The sequence below is a fragment of the Myotis brandtii genome, unplaced genomic scaffold (assembly GCF_000412655.1).
Source record: "Myotis brandtii unplaced genomic scaffold, ASM41265v1 scaffold1557, whole genome shotgun sequence".
Taxonomy (NCBI): domain Eukaryota; kingdom Metazoa; phylum Chordata; class Mammalia; order Chiroptera; family Vespertilionidae; genus Myotis; species Myotis brandtii.
Genome location: NW_005355651.1, coordinates 60,822 through 83,183, shown reverse-complemented (window position 1 = coordinate 83,183; position 22,362 = coordinate 60,822). Strand labels below are relative to the sequence as shown.

The 22,362-nt window shown below is 46.4% G+C and overlaps 1 protein-coding gene across 3 annotated transcripts in view; it reads left to right on the top strand.

Annotated features, from left to right (window-relative positions):
* Positions 1-22,362, top strand: part of LTN1 (listerin E3 ubiquitin protein ligase 1) — a 50,423-nt gene that overhangs the window by 24,794 nt on the left and 3,267 nt on the right. Inside the window, exons 17-29 of one of the 3 annotated variants that reach the window (XM_005861722.2) lie at positions 891-1,050; positions 1,856-1,960; positions 4,219-4,361; positions 8,022-8,157; positions 8,354-8,498; positions 9,323-9,536; positions 10,419-10,656; positions 10,978-11,052; positions 12,983-13,169; positions 16,960-17,128; positions 18,128-18,348; positions 20,364-20,558; positions 21,646-21,813. In XM_005861722.2, coding sequence (XP_005861784.1) covers positions 891-1,050; positions 1,856-1,960; positions 4,219-4,361; positions 8,022-8,157; positions 8,354-8,498; positions 9,323-9,536; positions 10,419-10,656; positions 10,978-11,052; positions 12,983-13,169; positions 16,960-17,128; positions 18,128-18,348; positions 20,364-20,558; positions 21,646-21,813 — 2,156 coding nt within the window. Of the gene's footprint in view, positions 1-890; positions 1,051-1,855; positions 1,961-4,218; positions 4,362-8,021; positions 8,158-8,353; positions 8,499-9,322; positions 9,537-10,418; positions 10,657-10,977; positions 11,058-12,982; positions 13,170-16,959; positions 17,129-18,127; positions 18,349-20,363; positions 20,559-21,645; positions 21,814-22,362 lie in introns of those variants that run through there. The other 2 variants (XR_001361190.1, XM_014536030.1) reach the window with 2 other exon arrangements.

The following is a 22,362-nucleotide window of genomic DNA, read 5'->3' as shown; positions in this document are numbered from 1 at the left end:
CATGTATTCAATCTTCTCATCAATCCTATCAGTTAGATGAGACTGCTTTTCTTATCTTTTTTTCCTAATTTTTAAAAATACATTTTTATTGATTTTAGAAAGGAAGGGGGGGAGAGAGAGAGAGAAACATCAATGATGAGAGAGAATCATTGATTGGCTGACTCCTGCATGCCCCCTACTGGGGGTTGAGCCCACAGCCGGGGCATGTGCCCTGACCAGAAATAGAACTGGGACTTCCTGATTCATAGGTTGACGCTCAACCACTGAGCCATGCCGGCCGGGCTGTTTTTCTTATCTTCATTTGCTTAGAATTACTTAGCTTGAAAAGGAGAGGATTAGATTTTTAGCCAGGTCTCTAGCCTTCTGACTTCAAAATCCAAATCATACATGGATTTATAAAAGAGAGTTGTGACTAAATGTATATTAAAAATCTACAACATGCCAGGTTTTGTGAAAGATACTCTCTCAACAGTCCCGTGAGGGAGGTTGTAGTTTCCTAGTTGATAACTTTGTGGACAGCCCATTGGAAGACAGCCCCATCAGTCGCCGAAGCCCCGCCCCGTGCTGCATCCTGCTGCCCGTTCTTAACACACTGGCCGGAATGTCTCCCTTGGGCCGTGGATCCCTTAGTTGTTTATCTGGAAACAAAGGTTTCTGTCACATTTCTAACTGTCCACATGGGATGAAGTAAGATTTGGGAGAGGAGTGGTACGTTGTATCAAACACACGTTCTCAGTTTTCATCATCTTGAAAACCTCAGAGCAGATTTGAATCAGTTCACAGGTCTTCTGAGACGAGCGGACATAGACTAGTGTTAGGAAATGGGGCCGGGGAGTGACAGGACGGGAGGTGGTGGGCAGGGCGCACCTGTGACGTGCACCCCTTCTCAGCCGCAGAGCTGCTCTACGCGCTGCAGTGGTGTGAGGAGCTGGACAGCCCGCCTGCCCTCCTCACCGGATTCTGTGAAATGCTGGAAAAAATGGATATCACATACGATAACTTATGTGGACTTGGTAATACGTCTGGCCTTTTGCACCTGCTGTTTAACAGGTAAAAATCACTTTCTAGTTCCATTTTTTAAATGATCATTTTACTACTTTATGGCTTTCTAAAAAATTAAGCCCTCTTCATACTAATTTTCAGTCAGAGGTTGATCTAAATTAATCCAAATTTTTAATGATAAAAACTTACGGATACTAGGTACTGTTTATTTTTATGGGGAGATATTTGAACTTTGCTGGTGTATTTATTGTATAAACATGTTCAAGGGGCAGGTGATGGAGGAACAGCCTGTGGGCGTGGCTTCAGCTTGCCTCTGCCCGGTTCTCCCTGCGGGGCATTCCGAGTGCCTGTGTGCTGCGTGTTCTTGCAGTTGCCTCTTGATGTTAGAATCATAAACCCTCCCCCGGGGTGAGGAGTCGGGTGGAAACCAGTCGTCGCAGAGGTCGCGGCCGTCAGAGGTCTAGTGGTTGAAATTGCTGGGTCGATGCTGGACAGGGCTTCCTCTACCGCCCCACTGCACGCACTGCCCCGGCACTCGCCTCCGCAGCCCCTCAGTCCGCAGCCTCCGCGTCCCCGGGATGTGCCCTTCCCCCGGTGCAGGCTGCTGTGTGAGGTCGTCCCTGTGGGGACACAGGGGCTGAGGGCTGCCCTGTGCTGGGAAGTTCTGTCACGAGCCTCAGCTCCCAATCCCTCCAGTCACGGCAGTTGTTCAGGTGCAGGAATCCTGTGGAGTTGACGCCCTCGTGAGGGGATTTCATTCTGTAACAGAAATCCAGGATTTATTTAATTCTGCAACAGTGTTTAAAAATCTTACGTACACTTTCTAAATAGGTTTTATTTCCTCCTTTTTTAGATCCATGGAACATGGCACCCTGTGGTCTCTTATTATTGCTAAATTGGTCCTTTCCGGAAGTGTGTCACCTGATGACGTAAAGCAGCATTACAGGAGGAAAGAAGGGTAGACTCACTTAAATGTTTTACTTTGTAATGTGTCGTTTGACCACCTCGGCTCCCTCCAACTAGTAGTGTCTGAGGAATCGGGAAAACATGGTCCAGGGGATGAAGAAATTAAGTTAAAGGAAATGAGCATTAAAGACAAAACAATTTCAGTTGTTTTAGGTTTGGAACACTCTTTTTTATAATAAGCAATTTTAACTTTATAACACTGTTGTGGAATTTCATACTTGTTTTACACAAGTAGCATTTCATAAACTTGTTCTCTTTCCCCAAAAATCTCTCTTAGATGTCTTTCCTTTTTCTGTCTCTTGCATCCTTTTCCATTACATCATTTGCTCTATGAAAATTTCCTTACTCTTCTCTGCATAGGGGTCACCCTATGGAAGCATATTCTAGAAATGCAGTAAGTACGTTCCTAAGACAAAGAGCTAAGCTGTGGTTGGAGATACGAGAGGTGTAGCTCGATCTGCTAGAGAAAGAGGCCGGGCACCCAGGAAGCACTCAGCTGAGGCTCTCCAAGGGCTTGGAATTGACTGACTTCCGAGAAGTAGTCAAGGGTGATGTGTATGTTCTGCCACGGCAGAATTGTGAACCGAATGTCAGTGTTTTAAATCTTATTTAAAATTGTTAAAACTTAGTACTTTGATTTAATGATAGATTATTATTTTGAGATAATTAAAGATTCACATGCAAATTATAAGAACTAATACAAAGAGGTTCCATAGTTCAGTTTCCCCCATTGGCACCATTTTGCGTAACTTTAGTGCAATTTCACAACTAAGAAAATGGCCTGGATGCGATCTGCCCACCAGCCACCAAAGTCTCAAGAGGAGATATGGACAGTTTTGATCATAAGAACCCTTGTGTGACCTTTCATAGCCACGACCACCTCCCTGCATCCCACCTCCTCATCCCTCCACCAGTCCTCTGTCCTCCCTCTCTAACTGCATCACTTAGGACTGTGATGTAAGTGAATGCAGTTTATGATCTTTTGATATTGGCTGTTTTATCCAGTATAATTTAAATTTTTTTCTGATTATAAAAGTGTAGGGAATTAACTAACAAACTATTAGAACTAATTAGTACTGACATGCATTCTTAAGTGCATAGTTTGGTCGCATTGCATATACCCTGTATTCACACTCCAGAATTAAATACTTTTTAAGAACAAAACTTCTGTATGACAAAAATACGGCAAAATTAAAGGCCAAGTGACAAAATGGGAGAAAACATTTGCAAATTAATAAAGAATTAATGCCCATATTATGTAATAGTTTCTATTAATTAGTAAAATAATCCAAATTGAAAAATATGTCAAGGACTTGAGCAGGTAATTCACAGGTGAAATGTAAAGCATAAAGGATTTTCCTTGTTAGTAATGATGGAAGTACAGATTAAAAGAAGCATATTTTATCGACCGTATTGCCAGGAATTTAAAAGATTCATTGAGTGCACAGCAAAACACTCCTGTGTGCATTTCTGGTGAAAGTATAATGGATTACGTGTGTGTGTGTTTGTTGGGAAGCAATTTGAAATGACCAGAGTACAATACAGTCAGATCCTTTGATCTAATCCCATTTCCAGGAATCTTGCCAGAACAGGTGTGTGCACGTGTACTCAGAACATCTGCTGCAGCGTTATTTAAATGAGAGCAAAAGTGTGGGGAGTAAAACCTAAGTGTCCACTGACAGAGAAGTAGTTAGATTGTGATACATCCATAGCATGGAATATTTTTGTTTCTAATTTTTAAAGTTGTGTTGTTTTAAAATAGAACAATTTGTACCTCTGTGTTCTGATAGAAAAATCTACAGAGTATATAAGTGACAGATAACAACTTATATACTTTGTATTCAAGTATGAAAGTGGCAAATAAGAAAATAGTATGTTTAGTGTGACCTCATTATCTAAATGAGCCCAGCTCTGCGCACCTATGCGGTGCTGTGTGAATGGACTCAGTGGGCTCTCACAGACAGCTTACCCATGCACCGTGTGCAGCTCAGAGCAGCCACACATGGGGGGAGGGGAGCATGCTCGTTCTAAAAATTAGAAACACATTAAAGGAGAGAGAAGCAACACGTTGCAGTGTGTGCATTCTCATCACCCAGAATCAGCAATTGCCGGTCTCTCTCCGGAATTTCCTTCTTTTAATGCAGTTATTTTATACAGTAGAATTACTAGCGCATTTGAATAGTCTGAGCCAGGCATTTCTGAAATAGCTCATATTAGGGCAAATATAATTCACACCTTTTCTGTAAACAGGTTTTTCCCCCTAACAGAAGGCAAGATGCACACCATCCAAAGCCTCTGTCCGTTTCTGCCCGAAGACGACAAGAAAGAATTCATTGCTCAGTGTGTGCCTGCCCTTCTGGCCTGGGCCAAGGAAGACCTTTGCAGTACGAATGGTTAGTTTCCTGATAGTACATATTCTGTTGTTTTAATTATTGCTTGAGTTGAAATAAGTGTCTCTTCATATCTGAACCCAAATCTAGCAGAGATAAATTCTAGCTGATTTATTCCTAGTTTATTCTTTTGCTACCTAACAAGTTGATGGGCAGTAGGGTCAGTGTCTTTGGAGAGAGTCTGTTACAGTGTGTAGGACAGAAAGCTACGGTCTCCAGGGAAGACCTACAACCACAGACCCTCTGGTTGCCTGTAGCTCTTCAAGCTGCGCCTTGTCTCCGAGTCAGCCGGGGAGTGAGCACATGAAGGCAAAAGAGGGAATAGCTTTTGTCGTCTTTTATTTTTTTTAAGTTCCTTTTTTCAAAATATGTGTTTATTGATTTCAGAGAGAAACGGAGAGGGGGAGAGAGAGAGAGAGAGAGAGAGAGAGAGAGAGAGAAACATCAATGATGAGAGAGTCATTGATTGACTGCCTCCAGCACCAGGGATTGAGCCCACAACCCGGGCCTGTGACCTGACTGGGAATTGAACCACAATCTCCTGGTTCATAGATGAAGGCCCAACCATTGAGCAACACTGTCTGGGCAGCTCTTAAAAGTCCTGATGAATCTATAAAAGGAGACTTTTTAAAAATTTTTTTTTTATTTTTTATTTTCTTAAAGGGTGCTTAAAAGTCCTGATGAATCTATAAAAGGAGACTTTTTTAAAATTTTTTTTTTTATTTTTTATTTTCTTAAAGGGTATTTTTTCATTGATTTTTAGGGAGAGTGGGAGAGAGAGAGGGAGAGACAGAGAGAAACATCGATGTGAGAGTGACACATCCATTGGTTGCCTCCTGCACACGCCCCGACCAGAGCCCGGGTCGGGGAGGAGCCTGCAACCGCGGTACGTGCCCCTGACCGGAATCGAACCCGGGACCCTTTGGTCCGCAGGCCGACGCTCTATCCACTGAGCCACATCAGTCAGGGCAAAAGGAGACTTTTTAATGGTTTTGGGGAAATAGAGAAAGGTTTTAAACTACTTTGGACACTTTGCCATCTGTTTATTAACTTAATAAACCCTGTTGAACACTGGCTATGTGTTGAGAAGATAGACATAAAATTATACCATGTGAAACGGCAGAATCCTTGTGTGGAAGTGGCAGAAAAGGCGTTTTCCACTCTGAGTGCCAGTGGTGACCTCACAGAGGAATCACCACCTGAGTGTGGAAGGGTCGTCGCTATATGGCCCCAGTGTGGGAAGGGCTCTCCAGGTCCACAGGAACAGGACGAGGGCGGGTAGTTGAGTTTGGCTGGCGTGTCAGGTGGAAGGTTGGGGTGCACAGGACGGTGGGTTCCGTGCAGGGGAAGGAGCAGGTCCTGAGCCTGGTGTGTGGGTGGAGCTTGGACTTGAAGCTGCAGGAGCTGTTGGCCCACATCTGGGAGGAGAGAGCACATTCCCTTAGAAAGCATATTGACAGCTGTGGGAAGGGTGGGCGTGAGAGGGGAGGTTGGGGGAAGAGACGAGATGGGAACTGCTAGGATAGTCTTAATGAGAGACACAGAGCTTCAGTCAAGCAGAGGTGGAAGAGGATGTGGACATGAAAGAGATTTAGGACACAGAATTGAAGGGCTGCCTACGGGGGAGGCGGAAGCACCAGTAGCCCTTGTGGGAAACCCCATAGGACACCCGAGGGTTAGGATGGGGCGGAGTGTACAGGGAGCCAGTGCTATGTTCTGAGCATGTGAGATGAAGGTGCCTGTGGAATGAGGATTCATGGAGATTTCAGGGAGCAGCAGGCTGTCAACTGGGTAGAGATGCTGCTGTGGGAGTCCACGCCGTGCAGGTGGCCTCAGATCCATCAAGGAGAGGAAGCCTGTTCAGACAGAGTAAAGGGGGTGTGCGTGGAGGGAGTCTTGAGACTAAGGGATGAAGATAAAGAGAAGCAACGGAGGACTTTTAGGAAGCACCCATCACCTGTGTTAAAGCCACAGAAGGTCGCATAAAACTGGGGCCTGAAGTGTCCGCTGGCATTGGCGTTGGAGTAACTTGTGCTGAGAAGGTGGGCGGACAGTCTGTTCTAGGTGTTTGGCGAAAGGGTGGTAGGAAGAAGGTGGGAGCTGGAGAGGAATACAAGGTCACAGGGAAAAATACACGTGGGAGGAGAAGGGGTAGAAAGTTGAGACAAAATCATTGGTGGAAATTCCCACTGAGCAGGTGAGGAAAGGCAAGAGGGCGGGACCTCAACACACGTCAGAGGATGTCAGCCTCGTAGGCACCGTGTGGGTGGGTGTGGAGGGGCACCTCCTGTGTGCCTGACCAACAGGTCTCAGGCCCCTCCAGGCCGGGCCGTGTAACGAGTGGCAACTACATTGTAGATTTCCCGGAGGGCAGTGAACGAGTGAAATAACGGAAGAGGTGCCTATCAACAAACACTAGAGCAGTGGTTCTCAACCTTCCTGCACATTAGAATCACCTGGGAATCTTTTTAAAATCCTGATTTCTGGGCCTCATCCTCCGGAAATTCTGTTTCTTTGTTACTAATGTTGTGGCCCACCCCATAACAAAGAAACAGAATTTCTGGAGGATGAGGCCCAGAAATCAGGATTTTAAAAAGATTCCCAGGTGATTCTAATGTGCAGCCAAGGTTGAGAACCACTGCACTAGAGGAATTGCCCTAATGGCACCTGGAGCAGCTGATGCCAGAGAGAACTTTGTGGCATTGGGCTTCCCTGCTGTGTGCACGTGGGGTTCACTGTGGGGTTGGGATTCGCAGATCTGGAGGGGGAAGCAGTTGACCCGACCCGTAGAGAGGAGTTCCTAATGGGAGCAGGTGATTTCCCCAGCGCGGGTGTACCGAGGAGGACGGGCTGTACCGAGGACGGGCTGCACGGGACGGCAGAGAGGAGGAGGGGCAGGGACTGCGGCGCTGTCCCGGACAGAAGGGGCTCGGCCTGCAGAGGCCTGACGGGAACAGCGGAGGAGGACAGATGTGTTGATATTTGACAACCAGTTTTGTTCTTTCCGCCAAACGGATGAGACAGCATTAGCTGACAAAGACTTCTAGTTCTTAGAAAATCAGTTATTTCTGTTTATACAGGGCGGTCATACAGGGCTGTGCAGAAGTAGGTTTCCAGTTGTGAGTACGCTAAACAGAGTTTACTCTTGTGTTGTTTTATTCATTGTTATTTTCCATACGAACAACTGTAAACCTGCTGTTGTTCACTTTGTACCTTAAGTCTCTTCTATTTTGCCAGGAAGATTAAAAAAAAAAAAGCTCTGCCTTTGAAGGAAGAGGAGATGCATTCACAGTTGACCCTTGAAATGCAGGGTTGGAGCAGCCGGTCCCCTCGTACACGCTTTTTTCACTAAGCATGCAGCTCCCTGCGTGGCCTGGGCGTTTGCGACCTGTAGTGGGAACCTGGGTGCAGAGGCCAGCAGTGCGTGTTCCCGATGGGTTTATACAGGGGCCTGAGCACCCAAGGACTTAGGGTCCATGGGGTGGGGGGGCAGAGTAAGTTGGGGGGGAGTCAAAAGTTACATGCAGATTTTCAACTGCACAGGGGTTGGTGCCTCTAACACCCTCTCTGTCCAAGAAAGTTTTGATCCAACTCAAAGTAGTCTTTATGATAGTAGCAACATCACTTACATTTTGTTAATATTCATTTTGAATTTCCCTTTAGGAGGTTTTGGACATCTTGCCATTTTAAATTCTTGTCTGCAAACCAGAAGCATAGATGATGGAGAGCTATTACATGGTATACTGAACATTCTAATGTGCTGGAAGAAAGACCATGAGGATATTTTTCTTTTCAGTTGGTGGGTGATTCTTTATACTGTTTTCCTCCGTATGTACAATCTGGACCCAGGATGTGTGTTTTATAGTCACAACTGTGCAGAGTGATAGGTGGTGGACATTTCAGTCGCTCTTCCATCGTGTGTGAGGTGAAAGGGAATGTCGTCTGTAAGGTTCTTTAATGCTTTGTGTTCTGCTCTGCTTTTGTCCTCGTCACAGTGACCTGTCAGGAGTGAGCCCAGAGGTCCTGGGAGTGAACGTGGAGATCGTGCGGTTCCTCTCCCTGTTCCTGAGGTGCTGCTCCTCCCCTCTGGCCGAGAGGGAGTGGGACTTCATCTTGTGCTCCATGCTGGCCTGGCTGGAGGTAAGCGCACGGGTGTCTCGTGCCTCTGCCGGGTCTTCGTGCCGATCTACAGCGCAGCACGGCCTCCCAGGCGTGTCGTTTACGTAATGATGGTGACCAGCGCCTTTGGGGACGAACTCCTCGCCGCCTCCCATTTCACGGGACAGTACGAGGACAGGTTCCTTATCCTCCCGTGACCCTCTCCCAACCGCTATTGAGCTGGTCTCCCCGTTCACTCATGTTAATGTAGTATCTGCTGCACAGCCCTTTCTGGTTTTAGCTTTCCATGACAAGATTTTTGGACTTTTGGTTCTAATTAAATTATTCTTCAAACACACTGTCAGTATTGCCAGAGTAACTGATGCCTCAGAGGTCAGTTGACCCAGGGGGATCGGCGTCTTTCTGCGACCCAGAGCGGCCTGGTGCGCCGTCATTCGTGGGCGCCAGCGTGCAGGGGGTCAGGATGGACCTGGTCGGAGTCTCTGCCTCGCCTGCGGTTGGCCTGGGGGTTTAAACGTGACCTAGTTGAGCCTCGGTGTCCTTATTTTAACATAATTTAAAAATGCCCAATTAGCAGGGCTCCTGAGAATATTATAAATGTGTCTTTAATGTGTTCCATTTGCTAAATGGTCATTGATGCTACTTTATTTTGTAGTTTTAGAAATAAAAAAGAACATTTCAGAATAAATGGGTTGATTCTAATTTCTAGTATTTAATTTTGAAAAAATTATTTTGATGTGAACTCTAGAAATGCTCCCTGAGAACTGAAAGGGCCTTGGCTGCATGGCCTTGTTTTTGGGTGTTCCGGTAGAGGTCTGCTTACCGACTTCATTTCTGTTTCCCAGACCACGCGCGAGAACTACGCGCTGCGCTCTGTGCCGCTGGTGCAGCTGCTGGCCTGTGTCAGCTGCGCTCTGGCCTGTGAGCTCAGTGCCTTCTTCGATTCCACAATGCGGGACCCTGCTGGCCATCTTCCTGCAAACCTAGTCAGTGAATGGAAAGAATTCTTTTCCCAAGGCATCCACAACTTGCTTTTACCTCTCTTGGTGACAGTTACAGGCAAGTAAAAAGGGGCGTAATCATGAGATTCATTAAGAACGACTTGTCAAAAAATCCACACCCGCATCTCTGGGTGTTCAGTCGCAGAGTCCAGCAGAAGAGGAGACGAGAGCCGGAGAGTCGGGGCCTCTCGGAGGTCATGTGCTCAGTCAGGATGAGAATGGAAGTGGCTTCAGAGGCCACTGCAGAGTGAAAGCATAGGAGTCAGATACACACAGATTTATCGCTCAGACCTGTCTTAACGAGAATAGAAGTCGCCGAACAGTTGAGATCACTGAATGTTATACACATTCCGTTCACGTTTCTAGAGTTACAGTTGGTTTAATGTTAAGTTTTTTGTTTGTTTGTTTGTTTAATATATTTTATTGATTTTTTTACAGAGAGGAAGGGAGAGGAATAGAGAGTTAGAAACATCGATGAGAGAGAAACATCGATCAGCTGCCTCCTGCACACCCCCTACTAGCGATGTACCCACAACCAAGGTACATGCCCTTGACAGGAATCGAACCTGGGACCCTTCAGTCCCCAGGCCGATGCTCTATCCAGTGAGCCAAACCAGTTAGGGCTTAATGTTAAGTTTTAATATAGTTTTCTTAATTGATTTTAAAGAGAGATATAGAAACATTGATGAGAGAGAAATACTGATTAGCTGCCTCCTGACTCTTGGGGATCGAACCCACAACCGGGCATGTGCCCTGACTGGGAATCTAACCAGTGACCTCTTGGTACCTGGGACACAGCCCACCCACTGAGCGACACCGGCCAGGGCTCTGGTTTTCCAGGTGCATTTTCTTCAGTAACATTGATCATCTGTGAAGCAGTCAAGCTGTGCTTCCCGTTTTGTTTTGGGATGTGCATGTGTGTTTTTCTTTTTGTCATCAGGAGAAAGCAGAGATACGTCTGAAACGTCCTTTCAGAATGCAGTGCTAAAGCCCATGTGTGAGACGTTAACATATATCCCAAAGGATCAGCTTCTGAGTCACAAGCTCCCTGCAAGGCTGGTCGCTGGCCAGAGAACACACTTGCCGGAACAGCTCCAGACTTTGCTGAACACATTGGCCCCGCTACTCCTCTTCAGAGCTCGGCCCGTGCAAATTGCTGTCTATCAGATGCTGTACAAGTAAGAGTCTGGATAGAGGTCAGGGCGCTCTAAAATAATAGAATATGTATTCAGTTTTATCGCTTTTAAAGTCATTTACAGTTACAGAAACAACAGAAAAATGGAGTAAACGTGACTGTGCGTTTGTTCTGACAAGGGAGGCCGGGGTTTTGATCTCACCGTGTTCTCCATGCAGAGTTTACATTTGGAGCATCCTGGCCATCGGTCGTTACTTCAGGAAATATTTAAAAAATATATTCATTACAAAATAAGTATTGGTCTTTCTGCTCTTAAACATGATTTTTAACATCAAACAATGTAAAATAATGTTCTGATTTCCAGGTTGATGCCAGAATTACCACAATACGATCAGGATAATCTAAAGTCATACGGAGATGAAGAGGAGGAACCAGCCTTGTAAGGTTTTTAATGATGTGTTTATTACAGTGTCATAACCGATCTCACTTAGTGTGACTTCTCAGTGTGGGGCGTATGTTCATTCAGCAGGTCTTCACAGCCAGCTGTGAGATGTAATGAAATCTAGAGTTCACCCAGAAAGATGGTTTCTCTCTCATCTTAATTGCTCCTTAACCATATTTTAGTTTGCTGCTATTTAGTAAAATTTCTTATGGTCACATGTTAGCTTTTGTGGCCAAATGTCACTTGAGCACCCAGTTAGTGCAAAGTATTGATTAAATGCTGAGGGGGGGGATACAGTGTTGAGTAATTGTTCTTTTGTTTTTTAATAAATTTTTATTGATCTCAGAGAGGAGGGGAGAGGGAGAAAGAGATAGAAACATCAATGATGAGAGGAAATTATAGAGCGGCTGCCTCCCGCACGCCCCCTTCTGGGGATCAAGCCCACAACCTGGGCCTGTGCCCTTGACTGGAATCGAACCCGGGACCCTTCAGTTCGCAGGCCAACACTCTGTCCGCTGAACCAAACCAGCCAGGGTTAACTGTTCTTTTTCGTAAGAAGCTTGCCCTCGCTGGCTATTACAGTATGACCTGTACAAGTAGCCAGTGTGTGACGGGTGCTAAGAAAAGGACAGGGAGCATGTTGTGGGCCACCCTGCTGGCACCAGGAAGGAAGACTTCCTCTTGGGGAAGAGACGTTTGTCTGGCTCTTCAGGTGAGGCAGCGAGCCGCCCGGGCGGAGACCATGCACGAGCGGAGATGCGAATCGTCAGGCTGTGCTGGGATGGCGAGTGGTCCCCCCTTACACACGTTCTTACTGTGTGTCTTCCACTCAGTGAAGGCAGGGACTTTTGTCTCTTGTTCTCAGTCATGTTCGTAGCATCCAGAGTGGTTGCTGGCCTAAAGCAGACTCGAGTGCTGCTCATTTGTTGAAGGAAAGAATACATGAACAAGTGTGTGGAGTTGCGGGGAGGAGGGGTAGTGGAAGACGAAGCTGGAAGGGAGCTTACAAATGACACTTTTTAGGGTTTGGGCATTTTTTGGTAGGAAATGGGATATCACCAGCTGATTCTGGCAATAGTATGAATCCTAAATTGTACGCAGAAGTAGAGACCATTCCAGAAATCATAACATTCGTTGGAGGCGTGTGGGGAGTGGAGAGCTGAGCTGGACTGTGAGCTCTGGGGACTGTGCCTGGAGTAGAGAAAGGCCAGTGTGGGAGGTGGTGGTGGTGGAGGAAAACATGGCAGGAGCTGGAGGACCCGTGGGTGTGGGGAGGGGAAGGGAGCCACGGAGGACACAGGGTCCCAGGGTCTCACCAGGTCCCCTGCAGAGAACCTCCCCGGAGGAGCACATGGAGCCTGCGTGGCCGTGCCTGTTAACCTTCCTGAGCAGATGCCCCGCAGCCTGTCTCGGTGCCCACTGTAGGGGGTGAAGGCCTGGCAGGGCTTGGCAGCCTCGTTCTTCCAGTCGCTGAGGGACTTGAGTCATTTTAGCTTTGCGAAGGGTGTGATTTTTTTCCATCTATAAAACAGATGGTTGAAATAGATGTTTTCTAAAAGGGTCTTTTTTTTAAAGTGGTAACTTCTAGAGTCCATATTTTTATAGCATGTAGCATTTCTTAAATATATAATTTAAAAGCTTCATATTTAAAAACATTTTACATGTAATAGATATCATATTTACATCTTTATGAATATAAAAGATATAATATACAATACATATATTTTCATGTATAAGTGATATACATTTTATGTCTTTCATTTTCTATAATTGCCATTATGTAAAATTCGGAGTTCAAGGTGAATCTATAAAAGGAGATTTTTAAATGGTTTTGGGGAAATAAAGGTTTTTCTAAAACGTTTGAGGGTGTGCATGCTGACAGCCGCTGAGGGAAGCTGTGAAGACAGTGGGTGTCTCCTCCCCCCAGGTCCCCGCCGGCAGCACTGATGTCCCTTCTCCACGCGCAAGAGGACCTGCTGGAAAGTGTCCTTGGCTGTGTTCCCGTCGGGCAGGTCGTGGCCATCCAGCCGCTGAGCGAGGACTTCTGCTCTGTGCTGGGTTACCTCCTCACCTGGAAGCTCATCCTCACTTTCTTCAAAGCCTCTTCCTCTCAGGTCAGTAGCCGTGGGGCAGTCGGACAAGCCTGTCCTCAGCAAATCCCTTATTTAAGACCCGTGTTCAGAGGAAGACGTGCGCACACGACCCAGGTTCTCCCAGCCGCGCTCTCTGCGTGGGGGATGTCCGACAGCAGTCATTTTGCCCACGTTATTCTGCAGCGTCATGTTTACTTGGAAAATATACTCTAGTTTACTTACCTGTTTTTAAAATCTTCTAGGCAGATACCGACTTTGAGAATTCCTAGAGGCTTGGAATCAGTCTAATAGAGGACGTGGCTTCTGGGACAAGTCCTCCTAGAAGACGTAGTTTCCCTCTTCAGTGGAAGTGCAGGCACTCCTTTCCGACGTGCATTTTCAGAATGCTTACGTTAGGGTCCGTTGTTGCGCGTGACTCATCTCTTGGGACAAACAAGTATGTCACGAGGCGCATTTTTGCCTTTGTATCTCGGGAATCAGGTCACAGGGCAGCATCCACCTCGGTGTCGAAATCACTGGGTTTCTCTTCAGGCCTCCCTCCCCGTGGCCTGATCCTCCCCGTGGCCTGAGCCTCCCCGTGGCCTGAGCTCGTGTTATTTGCTGGTGACAAACCTCAAGAACTCATTGTTGGGCTTTTACATTTGTTTCTTAAAACGTTGCTCATTTCAAAAAATTGTCCTAAATTGAGGCCTGTATGTGTAGGAGTTTTGGTCTTGTCATCATATATTCAGAAATTTGGAAAATGGCCACGCACCATCTTTTTCATTAAACCAGAGTGTGGGAAGGGCACAGAGAATTGGCTTTGCTAAGCCTGGAACTGAACTGAGCTGTGGACAGATAAACCACTGTAACCCACCAAATAACACAACTAGGTGAATCCTATACCAGAATTTAAAACCCACAAAAACCTTAATCAGCCCTAAATCTGGGTTATTTTTGCCTTCTCAAAAACCTCTTAGTGAATCAGATTGAACTGTAACCAAAGCTGTGTGAGTGTGTGTATGTGTGTGTGAGATTGTGTGTGTGAGTGTATGTGTGTGATTGCAAAAAAAAAACCCTCGCTCATTTGTCCTCAGTTCCTATTTCCTCTCGAACCCTTCAGCCCCTGGCAACCACTTACCTGTGTTCTATCTCTGGATTTGCCGATTATGGGCATTTTATGTACAGGGCGTCCCGAAGGCTGTCTTACACACTCAACAGCTGGTAGCTTAGTTGGTGTTTTTCTTTTCAGATTTGACCCATTGGAGTTAATAGTTACTCACAGTGTGTGCACATTTGGGGGACACCCTCTAGGTGGCCTTTTGCGTCTGCCTCCTTCCCTGAGCTCCAGTCTCAGGAGCCACCTGGTAGCAGCAGGTGTCAGGGCTGGAGGCCTTTCTGTGGCTGAGTCTCCTCTGCTGAGGACCCTCCACGTACCACATGCGAGCGTAGCACGTTCACCTGCTGGTGAATTCAGGAGGTTCCACCTGTGGCTCTTGTGACTCGCGCTGCTGCGAGCGTTCATGTGGACATGTTTGTGTGCACGTTTTTATTTCTGGTGTTATTTACCTAGGAGTGGGATTGTTAGGTAAGATGTGTGTGGTTTTAAAAGTCCATTGATATGTATGATTAATTTTTTTAAAATTTCCTTTCTGCCCTGGCCGGTTTGGCTCAGTGGATGGAGCGTCGGCTTGTGAACTGAAAGATCCCAGATTCAATACCAGTCAAGGGCACATGCTGGGTTGTGGGCTCGATCCCCAGTGGGGGACTTGCAGGAGGCAGCCGATCCACCATGATTCTCTCTCATCATGGATGTTCTATCTCTCTCTCCCTCTTCCTTCCTCTCTGAAATCAATAAAAATATATTTTTAAAAAATAACACAAATGTATTATTCCACCTCCATGTAGTAAAAAGTATAGTTGTACAATGTTTAAAAAAAAATTTGCTCTCTATATTTTGAAAAATTTTAAAGTTAGAAGTAGAATAATTCATGAAGTCATGTATCCTTTTCCGACACTTTCACACTGGCTCTGTATTCACTTTCTTCCTGATGATCTACTTGAAAGTAAGTTGCAAACATCATGATGCTTTACCAAAAGTATTTAAACATGTATCTCCTGCCCTGGCTGGTTTGGCTCAGTGGATAGAGGATCGGCCTGCGGACTGGAGGGTCCCAGGTTCGATTCCCAGTTAAGGGCACATGCCCGGGTTGTGGGCTCAATTTCCAGAAGGGGGTGTGCAGGAGGCAACTGATCAGTGATTCTCTCCTATCATTGATGTTTCTCTCTCTCCCTCTTCCTTCCTCTCTGAAATCAATAAGAATATATTTTTTAAAATAAATAAATAAACATGTGTCTTCTAAGAACAAGGACATGTTCATACTTAAGTGCAATGTAACTGTTACACTCAAATGAATTTCATGCAATGGTACTAGCTAATTTGTATTCACATTTCTCAGTAAATGTCCTTTATAGTTTAATCTCCTTCTCTTGGGATTTAATCGAGGATCTTGTTTGCGTTGGTTTGTCATATTTCTTTACTCAGTAATTCCCCACCTTTCTTCTCTCTCTGGTGGCTCACCAGGTCAGCTATTTTGTAGATGGTTACAGTTCGGCTCTGACTTTCCTGGTAGTTAGATGCCGATTGGTTTTCAGCAGGAGGGCTTCTGCCCAGGGTAATGTGTCTCACCGTGTCCCCGAGAGGCTCAGCATGACCAGGCCTCCTGTTGGTGACATTGAGTGTGGTACTTGGTCAAGGTAGTGCCCCCCAGAATGCTCCATGGTAAAGGTACTTGGATCAATGTATTTTTTTTTAAAATATATTTTATTGATTTTACAGAGAGGAAGGGAGAGAGATAGAGAGCCAGAAACATCGATGAGAGAGAAACATCGATCAGCTGCCTCCTGCACACCTCCCACTGGGGATGTGCCCGCAACCAAGGTACATGCCCTTGACCGGAATCGAACCTGGGACCTTTCAGTCCGCAGGCCGATGCTCTATCCACTGAGCCAAACCGGTTACGGCTGGATCAATGTATTTTAAGAATTGGTTCGAAACCTATGGCTTGATCCCCGCATTTGAGCCCTCAGCGTCTGTACTGGGAGGAGCTGTGCGGTGCATAGAGGAAATCAAGGTAAAGCCATGTGAGCACACGACCAGTACTGCGACCTGAGGGACAAGGAGTTCTCCAGATGGGCTTCACCGGTGCCCGCAGTGCCCCCGTGGTGCCAGGCTCTCCTGTGTCATAAAAGAACCCAGCAATCCCTGGTTTTACCTGAAGCTCCCCGATCCTAAAGCGACAGGCGGACGCTAGCGGTGCCGTCCTGCAGGGGCGCTGCAGGGTCTTGGTGGGATGGGTCCGCCAGGAAATGGAATTGGTTCTAAGCAAGGTTTCCAGAGACGAGGGCCTGTGGTGTGGAAGGAATGTGTGGAAGGTGCGAGAGAGCGAGTGAGTCATCTGGGGAGTGGCGAGTGGATTTCCACGGCTCAGACTCCAAGTGCAGGTGAGCCTCCCAGGGAGACTGTTAGAGGGAGACCTTAGAGCACGTGTCGCGTGAGGAGGGAGCGACAGGTCTGCGGTCTATGAGGAAAGGAGGCAGGGCCGTCACATGGCCCATCGGGGAGTAAGGATGTGGCCCCTGTTCTGTGGACTCTGCTGTGTCATTCCGAGTCCTCAGATCAATGGCTTTTAAAAGTCGTGTTGTCGAAAGTATTACATATGTCCCGTGACGTTTTTTTACTGTTCTTGTGCAATCTGTTCTACTTTGATTTGTTCTTACCTACTGCTCTTGGTTAAACTGGGTTTACTAACACATTTTTGCTTTCCACCAGCTTCGGGCTCTGTATTCAATGTACCTCCGGAAAACAAAGAGTTTAAATAAACTGCTCTATCACCTGTTCAGGCTCATGCCCGAAAACCCGACCTGCACCGAGGCAGCTGCTGAGCCCAGCAAGGAGCCCAAGACCTTCTTCACGGAGGAGGTCCAGCTGAGTATCAGAGGTCAGTGAGGGTGTGTGTGTGCCTGTGTGTGTGTGTGCACACATGTTTGTGTGGTGTGTGCCAAACCGTGTGTGGGGTGTGGTGTGTGTGTGTGTGTGTATGTGTGCATGTGCACGTGTGTGTGTGTGTGTGTGTGTGATTTGTGTGCATGTGTGTATGTGTGCGCACATGCATGTGAGCTCTCCTGGGACAGGTTCAGACCTGAGGGTGCAGCCCAGCCCCAGACGGGGCCTGAGTGCGAGGCCTTCCACGTTTCTCTAAGTAAGACATTCAGTGTGACCTTGTGGATAACGCTGTTAAGAATTAAAGACATTTTTGAATCCTAGGTTGTTGAGACTTACATTTTACTCTGTAAACAAGTATTTGTTGTGTGATAATGGTTTGTAGGCCTGTAAGTCAGTAGTCTGCGGTCGGGGAACAAAGACGAGTACGAGTTCTTTCCTTCACTGTGGAGGCTCAGGGTTTAGCCAAGGGTTCAGGCTGTTCTACCGTTGTAACTGATTCTTCGGAATAATTTGTTAAATGCCTTAGACTCAGGAAACCTTTGGAGCAGCGGTCGCCAGCTGGTGGTCCGTGAGGTCCAAAAGGATGGCGACCACTGCCTTAGAGCACCGAGGGCGGACTGTGAGGTTGAGGTGGGTGTTCTAGGACTTGGCGTAAATACGTCAGTGATGCTGGGAGTAAAGGAGGTGCGACTCCTTTCATCTTTTATTCTCCCCTTTGAAGGCAGTGCTTCATATTACCTGTGACTCTCCGTGTGAAATGCAGAGTGCTGTTTCCAGGCAGATTTTCCCGTGTCAGTTGGAATCTTCTTTTTGCCGTGGTTCATGTTAAATATGTAGAAAAAGCTAATGTGGTAGCATCCCGGCTTCTTTGTTTGTTTTAGGAGCTCTAGTCCTCATGTGAGGAATTAGGATTTTCTTAGGAAAGTCCTTGTCTTAGTCTGTTATTCTGTGTCCGAGATACACGCTGCTGACGAAGACTTTGCTTTTCCCTCAGAAACAGCAGCCCTTCCGTACCACATCCCGCACTTGGCTTGCTCCGTCTACCACATGACCCTGAAGGACCTGCCCGCCATGGTCCGGCTGTGGTGGAACAGCAGCGAGAAGCGCGTCTTCAACGTTGTCGACCGGTTCACCAGCAAGTACGTCAGCAGCGTGCTTTCTCTACAGGAAATAGCTGCTGTGCAGACAAGTACACAGCTGTTCAATGGCATGACGGTTAGTATGCTCTTGAACTTTTTCTAGAAAGGTGATTTAAATATTGATTGTGTCTGACATTTGTAGTGAGTTGAGTATCACAATTGTGACCGTTGGTTTAGAATTTACAGGAATTGCTACTGTATTCTCTGACTCTTGTAAGTCAAATCTCATATTAATGCATAGATTGAAACAGTGGCATAATTTCACTAGCCCCTACCAAGGAGCTTTTGAATATTCATCAGTTCCTGTAAAATATACATCGGACACCTCCAGGTGCCGGGCTTGGTGCAAGCAGTGTGGTCGACAGCGAGGGCCTGGCCTGTGGGACGTGCCATCTGGTCAGGGAAGGGGAGACACCGACCACGGTTTGTGTTTGAGACTAGAAAGTGGCACACGGAGGGCAAGAGTGTGGTCCCAGGGGAGGACCATTGGCTGAGGGCGGGGAGACGATGGAGAAAGGCGCTGTAAGGGGCAGGAGTTGGTCTGGGGAGACGTGTGGAAAGGCATTCGCTGCAGGGAAACAGTGGCAGAAGCAAAAGGCTGGGAGTGAGAATTTCTGTAGTTGCCCGAGGCAGGACGAGTAACCGTGTTCAGGGAGAGGAGGCTCCTGCAGGCGGCTGTCAGGGAGCGGGCAGATCTGCGAGGGGTTAGGTCACGCTGGGAAAGGCCTCACAGAACAGTCTGAAGTATTTGGTCCTGTGTAGCCACTGACAAATTTCTGTTGAGGGGGTGACGGGTGGCGTAAACATCTGTGCAGTTGCTCTGACTGACCGTGATATAAACCTGGCTGTTGAGTAGCGCGGGGTCGAGGCATGTGGGGAGTGCTGGCGTCAGAGCTGTGGGCGCGGGGCAGGCCTGGTGGGCAGTGCTGGTGGGAATGTAAACGGGCGCGGGGCAGGCCTGGTGGGCATGTAAACGGGGGCGGGGCAGGCCTGGTGGGCAGTGCTGGCGTCAGAGCTGTGGGCGCAGGGCAGGCCTGGTGGGCAGGTCTGGTGGGAATGTAAACGGGCGCGGGGCAGGCCTGGTGGGCAGGCCTGGTGGGAATGTAAACGGGGCGGGGAATTTTGTGGAAATGTATCCCAGCTTGAATAGCTGGGAGGAGGCAGAGGAGATGTTTAAGGTGACGCTGTGGTGTCAGCCTGGAGATTCGGGCGTCAGAGAGTCGAGTTGTTGGGGCCGGGGGGTCACTGGTGTTTCACGTTGCGTTTGCAATGCTGTATGGAAACCAGAACCAGGGGTGAGTGCTCTGCTGTGAAATTCAGAATCCGCAGCAGAGGGAGGCTGGGCAGACACGTGGCACTTGATGCCCTGAAGACAAGCAGCGATGACTAACCCATCTGTCCTTTGTCTGGTCAGAAACTAGTGTTATATGGTGACGCTGGTAGAGTAAAATAAAATACACTGGTTTTTTGTTGTTGTTGTTGTTTAAATATATTTCTTTATTGATTTAAGAGAGGAAGAGAGAGAGAAAGAGAAACATCAATGATGAGAGAGAATCATTGATCGGCTGTCTCCTGCACGGCGCCTACTAGGGATCAAGCCCTCAATCCAGGCACGTGCCCTTGGCCAGAATCAAACGTGGAACCCTCCAGTCCACAGGCTGATGCTCTATCCACTGAGCCACACCAGCTAGGGCTAAAATACACTGTTTCATGAGAGTGAATTTCCAGTAAAATGCACTTGGACTGTCCTAAACCACCATAAAACACACTCAGCTCTCCTCATCCGTGGGTTCTTCGTCCACGGCTCAGCAGCCTCGGGTCCAAAATCAGAGTTGGGTTCCAGGGATGTGGACCCATGGACAGAGGGACTCGTGGGGGCAGGGGAGTCCTGCCAAGTTACCCTGTGGGTACCGAGGGACGACTGTGTCAGGTACTTATTAAATATAGATGTCCAATAAGTGAATGTGTTTACCTGCATTTTGCTTGAATGGAAACTTTGGCTGCTAAAAGTCAACCTTTTGAAATGCTTTTTGAGTGAAAAAAAAGGAAAGAAAATTTGACAAAACAAATATTACTGTTCGTGTGTTGCAGGTTAAGGCTCGAGCTGCTACTCGAGAAGTGATGGCTACATACAGCATTGAGGACATTGTCATTGAGCTGATAATCCAGCTGCCTTCCAACTACCCGCTGGGCTCCATCACCGTGGAGAGCGGGCGGCGCGTGGGCGTGGCCGTGCAGCAGTGGCGGAACTGGATGCTGCAGCTGAGCACCTACCTCACCCATCAGGTCGGTCCCGCACACACGTGGCCTCCACACTGAGGCCCACTCGTCGGTTCCTGCCGTGGCAGTGACACTGAACACACATCTCTCCTGCCTCAGCTGGAGATGGGGATTCTGGCTCCTTGGTGGGCACAGATATGTGCCTGAGTGACTTGCACCTGCCAAGGTTTCATGTTCATCTCTTTCTGGTGTTCGAGAGGAATTGATTTGACTTTATTGACATTATAAACGATACAGAACAATACATGGTAATTAAGGAAATGGTTAGAGATGGAATTTTTTGGTTAGATGCCGGACAGATGAATGTCTTCCAAGCTACGCTTAGTCTAACATTTCAACTCTCCTTCTGTGGTTATAGAAATCCCAGTACTTTTAAAGACCTTTGACTTTTAAACACCTGTAAGTCTTCTCTAGTTTTGTTTACACATTGTGAATATTGCATAGTAAAGAAAACTTTTTAAAAAATAAATATATTGCCCTGACTGGTTTGGCTCAGTGGATCGTGCATTGGCCTGTGGACTGAGGGGTCCCGGGTTCGATTCCGGTCAGGGGCATGTACCTTGGTTGCGGGCATATCCCCAGTAGGAAGTGTGATGGAGGTGGCTGATTGATGTTTCTCTCTCATCGATGTTTCTGGCTCTCTATCCCTCTCCCTTCCTCTCTGTAAAAAAAACTAATAAAATATATTTAAATAAATAAATAAATAAATATATTCACCAATTTGTAGAGCTGGAACAAATCAGCAGCTGGGAAGATAAAATGATTAATTGTTTTAGTTTAAAATTCAGAAAAAATCTAAATGATTGACTTACTAAGAGTTTCATAAAGCAACAAGCTGAGACTGAACTTTGAAGTATTGATGCAAAACCCTTTTTTAATTCCTGTCTTTACTGGAGAAAGATTTATCTGTTCCAAAATTTCGGTGGTCATTTTGAAAACCAATATTCATAAAACTTAAAAGATGTGAATATAGCAAAACAGATTTTCTTCTCTCCAAGTTATAACTCAACTTTAAAATTTTTGAAGTTGAATAAAAATAACTGATTGGTTGTCTTCATTGTATATTCCTCTTTTTTTTTCTTCTTGTTAACAGAATGGAAGTATTATGGAAGGCTTAGCGTTATGGAAAAATAATGTAGACAAACGCTTTGAGGGTGTTGAAGATTGCATGATCTGCTTTTCAGTCATCCATGGGTTCAACTATTCTCTTCCCAAAAAAGCCTGTAGAACATGCAAGAAGAAGTTCCACTCAGCCTGTTTGGTAAGTCTAAAAAGAAATTAACTTATTTATTATTTATGTATAATGTATATGTATAATATCTAACTTTGGAAAAGAAAACAGTGAAAAATAAACTCTTAATTGTAGTTAATGGGAGACATACTAAGATGGTTTTTCAAAATCTGTACAAAGTAAATAGTAAATTACTGAGAAATGGTAGCATGAAAGCATTTTAATCATTGGGTGTTTCTAATACAGGTCTCAGCACTCAAAAAATAGGTGGTCTTATAAGATCTAGACCAGGGGTGGGCAACCCCTGGCACACGTGCCAAACATGGCACGCCAGTAACTTTTGCTGGCATGCGAAACCCTCTCTTATAATCTTCCATTTACAGTTTTTTTCTTAATGTTGACTTTTTTATTTTTCAGATAAATTCAGTGTAGGTGCATCTTAGATAAATAAATAATTTTACATAACAAGTTATCTTAAAGACCATAGACAAGGATTGACGAGAGAGGGGAAGAGCAATTTCTATGCTTCTGCCTTAACTCTCCCTGCCTTCCTAGATCCGACCAGTGTTTTGGTTTCAT